Below are 8125 nucleotides of genomic sequence, written 5' to 3' on the forward strand. Positions count from 1 at the left end.
GAGGCGTTTGGAAATTTTATGTGGGCGTAACAGAACGTAGGCCGTCACGTCTACGGTGGGCGTCCTTCCTTGGGACAGAAGGTGATAGGATAAACCACCTTGAAGGTTAAAAAAATTACATGTCGAAAAGGAAAAGTGTAAAATTAACTTGAAGCACTTGGTGTGGAAAGATGTCATCACGTCGTTTTTTATTGAACATTTTCACTTATCTTTTTCAAACCCATGAACACATTTTGTTGTCCTTGATCTATTTTAACCAAAGCCGGCATACAATTTACTAATCCCAAAACTAGAAAAATACCTTGAAATCTAAAAACATAATTTAAAAAAGTCATTTTCGAGAATCTTGAAAAAAGAGAAGTTATTTATAAAAAATAGAAAATAGAGAAATTATTTATAAAAAAAATCGTTAATCAATTATCACAAGATTTGATTATCCGAAGAGAAATTTTTCACTAGAACTTCTTACAATAGGGTCCTAAAGCCCTCTGTCAATTTTTTATGTACAACAGTAAAAAACACGATTAAAAACCAATTGGGTCCTAAAATGAAGCTCAGATTGCTGATATTATTGTTTACAGCGATAAAGCTTGTTTTTCTGAGTACAATAACCCTTTGTACGACCACAAATAGTTTCAAATAGATTTTTAATTCAATTTTGAAAAATTAACCACGCGGTCCTTCTTGACAGAAAATTTCCTACTTGACAGCTCGTTCCAAGGGGACCATAGTTGATCCATCGAAAAAATGTTGTCTTGTCATATTTTTTTTTTGCATTAAAATGAAAAAAAGTGATTAGAAATGGTTTTTGATCGTGTTTTTTACCGTAGTACATAAAAATTGACATAGTGCTTTAATACCTAGTTTAGTACCCAATTCTGATCACTTTTTTTCATTTTAATGCAAAAAAATATTGACAAGACAACATTTTTTCGATGGATCAACTATGGTCACCTTGGAACGAGCTGTCGTGAAGTTAAGTTTTAAAAATTGAAAAATTGTGAACAATAATATCACAAATTTAAGCTTAATTTTAGGACCCAATTGAGTCTGGAATTTATTGAGTTGAATTTAAAATGAATGAAAATATTGTTCGATGTGGATCACAAACGGTCTTAGACAATGAAATCTTGCAAAATAAAACGCCAAAGCCACTAGGCCTTTCACAATAATTATTTATGAGCCCACCGCAATTTTATGGAAAATCAAACAGGAAATGGAGCCTAACGGCCAATTCAAAACGTATCGTCAAAAAGTTACGAAAATGGCCAACAAGCATCCCTCGTTCAATCTAGTACTTCAGTTTTGCCCTTTACCAGGGTTGCCAGATGGAATTTTAAAACGTTACTTAATCCACCCTTAGGTGGTTGGTGCCTTCCTCTCATTTAAAGGGTAATGCTATCCAAACAAGCTCGTGGAAAGGTCTTTTAATTACCTATCCAAAGATAGGTCGCATGATATATTTGGACAACGTTTTCATCAAAATATCTGAGAACTGGCCACCAAAAAGTGTATAAATAACACTTAAGTGCATATAACTTTTGATAGGGTTGTCAGATCTTCAATGTTTTGGACGCGTTGGAAAGGTCTTTTGATTACCTGTTCAACGACGGGTTGCATGATAGATCCGGACAACGTTTTCATCAAAATATCTGAGATCCGGCCCTTCAAAAAGTGCATAAATAACACTTAAGTGCTTATAACTTTTGATAGGGTTGTTAGATCTTCAATGTCTTGGACACATTGGAAAGGTCTTTCAAATACCTTTCTGAAAATGTATAACATGCCGGGTTTTCTTACAAAAAACACCCTTTTTACAATCTTCCGGACTTTTGTTAAAATCATTTTTTTAGCATAACTTTTGAAGTACTTAACTAAACAGCATAATTTTTAATAGCGCCTTATGGGACCCCAAAATGGATCGAATGACGCCAAAACGGACAAAATCGGTTCACCCAATGTCGAGATAATCGAGTGACAATTTTTTGATCAACATCCCACCACACACACAGACATTTGCTCAGAATTCGATTCTGAGTCGATAGGTATACATGAAGGTGGGTCTAGGAGGTCTAATTGAGAAGTTCAGTTTTCGAGTGATTTTATAGCCTTTCCTCAGTAAGGTGAGGAAGGCAAAAAGCATGCCAAAATCGTTTCAGAATATCTGCATAGCCTCGCACGCAGGCTTATCTTAAATCATTCAGTTTCTACAAACATGAATTTATGCAACACCGAGTGCAACACACTTTGTAAACAATTTAATGAACAAAACACTTGAAGATTTTTTTTTGTAAAGGTCCTATTAACATTTGAAACACAATAGCTTATAGGATCTTTAAAAGAACTCTAGACTTTAACTAAGATTTTGGTTTTCCGAAATCGATTAATTCATCCCGTTTTTAAATGCTGAACAGTTTAGTTGGGGAGACGAGGATAAGACGGCCACACTACGGCAAAAACTCATTCAAAATTAAAATAAATCGTTATTTTCAACTCCAACTTTGTACAGATCCTAGTTGGACTTCTCCTTCATAACGTCATGATTCGAAATCCGGACACTTAGTAGCATATCATTTTTGTTATAGCTGACAAATAATCATGTAATAAGATGGAAATGAAGAAATATCATCAGGATGTAGTATTAACAGTCAGTTTTAAGAGAATGCAAGCAAAATATGTCTTTTTTAACAATTTTTCATCAGAATTTGAAAATTAAAATGACTTGTTGTGCTTCGAATCCCGGACACTGATTAAAGCTGATTCGAAATCCGGACACTTTTGCTTCGAATTCCGGACACTCGTTTTTGCTAATGAATCGCACAAATTTGGACTGAAATGTTGAAGAATGGCATTCTTTAAGTCTCAAATAAGCTGTTAACATCAAAACAATCGATGTTTTGTATAAAATTTTGCTAGAATTTAAGGAAATCAAAAACATAAATTTCTACTTTACCTTCCCGGTGCTTCGGACGCCTATGAAATATTTCATGTGAAATGTTTCGTATTTTTGGTAATCTTATAATTTTATTTTATTTAATTGTTTTGACATTAACTACAGCGTTCAAACAAACTTTAAATGAATGTTGATGTTAGAATTCATCAAATAACACAATTTTGACATTCATAATGCGAACTTATATCCAAATAATTGATAAAACAAGATGAGGATGAGATGAGATGAGCGAATCATGACGTTAGTAATGATCTAACTTGGTATCTTTAAAATAAACTTTTCTTTACGTTTTATCGATTTAAAAATAGTAGTTTATGCAACAAGTTGCAAAAAGAGGATTTTTTCAGCACGAGTCGTACCTTTATCCAACGAGGTTCACCGAGTTGGATAAAAACGAAGAGTGCTGAAAAAATCAAGTTTTGCAACGAGTTCCATACAACATTTTTTGCAATTCCGGAAAACACCCATTGAGTGAATTTTTTAGTCAAATTTTCATGTATTTTGTCAATAAATCGTTTAAATCAAAAAAATGTTGAAAAGTGTTACTTTTCGAAACAAGTGCTGAAAAGTTCAACTTTTCAGCACCCTTTTCAGTGCTTGGATAAAAACGAAGAGTGCTGAAAAAATCAAGTTTTGCAACGAGTTCCATACAACATTTTTTGCAATTCCGGAAAACACCCATTGAGTGAAATTTTTAGTCAAATTTTCATGTATTTTGTCAATAAATCGTTTAAATCAAAAAAATGTTGAAAAGTTTTACTTTTCGAAACAAGTGCTGAAAAGTTCAACTTTTCAGCACCCTTTTCAGTGCTGAAAAGTAGAACTTTTCAGCATTAATTTTGAAAAGTGTTGCTATTCGATTCTGTTATTTTTGGTGCAGAAAAGTAGGCTATTTTGTCGTTCAAGAATGACAGGAAAAGTAAGTAGTTTCACGACGGAATTGCAAAAAAATGCTTTTCGATCCTTCCTTCTCTTGCGGGGGTAATACGGCCACCTTTTTTTGCAACTTAGATAACTTAGATAAAAATATATAAAAACCTAATGTTTGTATCTGATACTGTTAAGGACATTATCATCATGACTGTGAAATGAAAGCTTTTAGTTATATGCTCTTAAATGTTTTTAAAACAAGTTATAAACAACGCACTTTTTCTAGTGATAACTATTACGTCACATTGGGGATTACGGCATTTTTTTTACTTATCAAAATTTTGATAACAAATCACTTTTTTGTTTTACAAAAAGTGGCTCAAAGTAACTTATTTAGCCTAAGGTACAATATCATTCGACCGAGCCACGTAGCCCAGTGGTAACGCTTCCGCCTCGTAAGCGGTAGTTCGGGGTTCAAATCCCGGCTCGGACCAACACAACTGGTGATCTTTTCCCTTCTGGATTCGATTGCTTTGTAAAGGGAAGGTAGTGTATCGTCACAAACTGGACCTTGTCAACGGCACCTTAGGAAGGCGACCTATGGAATGTTAACATTAACATTAACATGTTAACATTAAGTTGAGAATGAAACTGCCACTGAATCCGCTTTGTAAATGCCGGCCCCGATACTCTTCAAGGGTGTTCCCCTCAGGAACTGAGAAAGATTTACTTTACAATATCATTAGATATCTGGGTAACTTTTATCATGTTTAGGAGTAAAACAAGCGCCTGACCGTCTTACCCCACCTCCCCTAAGCCGAATACTACCAAGTTTGGTAAAATGTTACCGAAATTCAGTAATGTAGTTCATTATTGTTTATCTGGCTACCGGTTTTCAGTAGATTTTTGTTCATTTTGGCAGACGGTTAACCGATCTAAAATTTACCTATTTTCAACTACACTCAAACCCCGATGGTTTGACACCAACTGTTGTCAAACGAACGGGGTCACTTTTTAGTTTGACACCCCTTTTACACGGAGTTCACACACACTACCAAACGTTTGTTTTGATAGTGTGAGTGAGCGCCGTGTAAAAAGTGACAGTTCGTCACTTTTTAGTTTGACTTTGACCAACCAACGGGGTACAAACTAAAAAGTGTCAAACGAAAAAGTGACCAACCACCGGGGGTTGAGTGTACTGGATTCGTCAAAGAAATCTATGTGTGAGAAGGCCAAACACGAAGTGTCAACTAGCAGTCCCTGCTGCCCACTTCAGTTGGGTACTAAAGCCCTTTGTCAATTTTTGAGTACATCGGTAAAAAACACGATTAAAAACCATTTCTGGTCACTTTTTTTTTCATTTTAATGCAAAAAAATATTGACAAGACAACATTTTTTCAATGGATCAACTGTGGTCCCCTTGGAACAAGCTGTCAAGTAGGAGCTTTTCTGTCAAGAAGGACCGCGAGGATAACTTTTCAAAATTGATTTAAAAATCCATTTTAAACTCTTTGTGGTCGTACAAAGGGTCATTGTACTCAGAAAAATAAGCTTTATCGCTGTAAACAATAATATCAGCAATCTAAGCTTCATTTTAGGACCCAACTATGTTTACATCATGTCCGATGGTGAAGTAAATGTCGGTCCGGGCCTCATTTAGAGGTTAGGTCGTTAAGTCAGTCCAGATGTGGATATCGTCTCCCTAGTAAAGAACCAAAAAAGTTGCTGATCGGCCGTTGCAATCCAAAGGACGTCAGTTCATAACCCAGAGTGAAAGGGGGATAGGTGTTAAGGAGGTTTGCATTGCCTCGACATTCAAACCATCGAACGCCTTGTGCCGAGTAGGAATATTAGATATCTTTCAATAGAGATTGTCAAGATCAAGTTGTTGAGCAAATGATTTGAAACGATTTTGCATATCTGTGAAAAGATTGCCTCTTAAAATTGTCTGCAGACTATTTTGAATACCTGCCTACAAATCTGCAGGTATGTAGTTCTTTCAAATCTGGCAACCCTGCGAGTGCCAGGCCGAAAACCAAAACAGTCAGCTGTCAAACTGAAGTTCACTCTTTCATGTCGCCATCGCTCCGAATCAAAACACGTTGTCGTGTTTTCGCTGCGAGGTTTTTGTGAATTTTCCACCGGAAAGTTCCGTTTATTTATCGCAGTTCCCCCGGAAATTAACTCACCATGACGGCCCGTTCCAAGTCCCGGCGGGACAAAAACAACCGCATCCGGCGCGCCAAGAACAAGGTCAAGGAGCTGAAGAAGCTGAAAAAAACGCTCGGCATGATCGACGAGGACGGAATGGATATCATGGAAAAGGTCAAGGAGATTACCGAACAGCAGAAGAAGAAGGAGGTGGGTTCTTTCGTAATTTTGTTTCGAGTGACAGAATTTTAAAGTTTTCTTAAATTTTTAGGAAGAGGAGAAGATCAAAGCGGAAGTCCGGGAGGACATCGTCAAGGAAGAAACCAAGGACACCGTTGACCACAACGAGTACATCGACATTGTGCACCCGGAGTCCAAGGTGAAGCACCGGTACAACACCCGAACCAAGCAGGACCAGTTTGGGCAGTATCCGGTGTGGTACAACGCCCGGAAGGAGAAGCGAAAGCAGCTGCTGCGCGACGGCAAGATCAAGAAGAAGCGCGGTCGGCCCGGCCGGAAGATGCACTTTATCGATGAGACCTGCAACTGGAGGAACATCGTTTGAAGTTGGTTGATCTTTTTTGTCGCGCTAATCTAAGTTGTATCTGTAAGCCGGAGGGAAAAATTCTGTATAAATAAACAAAGCTAAACTTTCAAAAAACATTCAACTATAGTTCTTTATTAGTATACTTTATGATTTGATTAACATTAAATTTTACACTGTGGCGTTTTACAGTATTTATTTATTGTTGCTTAATTTAAATGGCTTACAGCTAGATCGAAAGGCGCGTTATTTTAAACATTAATTAAAACAGATTGTATTTCATCACACAAATCCATCACTTGCCGCAAAGTAAGGAAAATACATATTGGGTAAAACCAATTCTTAACAACTTAAATTGGGAGTGTTCTTTTATTACGTAACGCAGTTGGGGAGGAGGGGGGGAGGGTTGGAGGCCGTGTTACGCTCCATACAACATTTTTAAAATTTGTATGGAAATTTTGTTACGAGGGGGGTGGGGGTCTGAAAATCCTATTTTTTGTGTTACGTAATAAAAGAACGCTCCCTTATTTAAATGAAAACATCCTAAAGGAACCGCCCCGATGTATACAATTTGCAGAGCATTAAACGACTGATGGCCTATCTACAATCACTTAGCTTAGAAAATTTCACTTAGCTTAGGAATTTGAATCAATGGAAATGAATCTGAGTTTCTACAATGGAAAAGTAATCAAATTAGAAACTGACGTTTGGTTTGGAAAATTTCAAAATCTACGGTAAGTTGACGTTTCCATATCAAAGGTAAACAAACAACTGCATAGCAACGTATATCAGCCCAGCATGTTCTCTAAGTTGATTGTGGATGACGAACGTAAGTTGCAGACTTTCCTAAGTAACTACTTTACTTAGATGTTCTAAGCTAAGTGATTGTAGATAGGCCATGAATCGAAAACGCCGAAAGTTATGCACCTCCAGAAATCAGGGGCAAATAAAAAGATGACAGAGCGGATTCGTTAATTCGAATTTTGCTTCATCAAATACATGCTAATTCGAAAGCTCGATAATTCCAACATACCCGAAGTTTAAAAAAAATCATATGTCACAAAAAGACTGACGGAAAATACAAGATAGTATGTCTTTCCTTAAAAAATACAAAAATCATTTAATAAAACTGTTTTTATGTGATCTCAAATGTTTTATTTAATTATTTTTTAAATCAAATTTACAACTCCAATACTTCAAACTTACGTGGAATTTCACGAGGATTCCGAATATGTCAAAATTGAGACCAAAAGTGCCGTCTTTTTGGCCTACAGGGCAAAAACTAACGTTGTAAAATGTTTGTTATAGAAAAATCGAAAAACTATGAGAAAAACTGCGATTGTCCATGAAATACCCTAACCCCCTGCAAAAAGATATTGGGGTTTTAAAAAAATCATTTTTAGCAGTAATTTGCAAAAGCTATGAGAAAAAGTCAAACTAATCCTGGATGTCTATACCGCATTTTGAAGGGCTTAGAGAATTAGAATTGATCAAGTTTTACGCAAATGGGAGCAATTTTATAATTTTTTATGTTATTTGGACCTCAAATTTCAATGCCCGTTTTATCTCACTTCCCTTTTTCGTAGATGGCTCATATTTGGCATGAG

At 36.2% G+C, this 8125-nt stretch overlaps 1 protein-coding gene across 1 annotated transcript; it reads left to right on the plus strand.

The window, feature by feature from the left end:
- The first annotated feature begins 5885 nt into the window (after positions 1-5885).
- Positions 5886-6635, plus strand: LOC120428572 (protein LLP homolog). Its single transcript, XM_039593605.2, has 2 exons — positions 5886-6184; positions 6246-6635. Exons 1-2 carry the CDS (start codon positions 6014-6016, stop codon positions 6537-6539), a joined length of 465 nt encoding a protein of 154 aa, XP_039449539.1. The 5' UTR covers positions 5886-6013; the 3' UTR covers positions 6540-6635.
- The last annotated feature ends 1490 nt before the right edge of the window (positions 6636-8125 follow it).

Source organism: Culex pipiens, chromosome 3, assembly GCF_016801865.2.
Source record: "Culex pipiens pallens isolate TS chromosome 3, TS_CPP_V2, whole genome shotgun sequence".
In the NCBI taxonomy this organism is placed as follows: Eukaryota; Metazoa; Arthropoda; class Insecta; order Diptera; family Culicidae; genus Culex; species Culex pipiens.

Excerpts from the sequence above, each read along its gene's own strand:
- LOC120428572 (XM_039593605.2), top strand. The coding sequence starts at position 6,014 with ATGACGGCCCGTTCCAAGTCCCGGCGGGACAAAAACAACCGCATCCGG. Across the intron at positions 6,185-6,245 it reads AACAGCAGAAGAAGAAGGAG|GAAGAGGAGAAGATCAAAGC; the intron begins GTGGGTTCTTTC and ends TTAAATTTTTAG.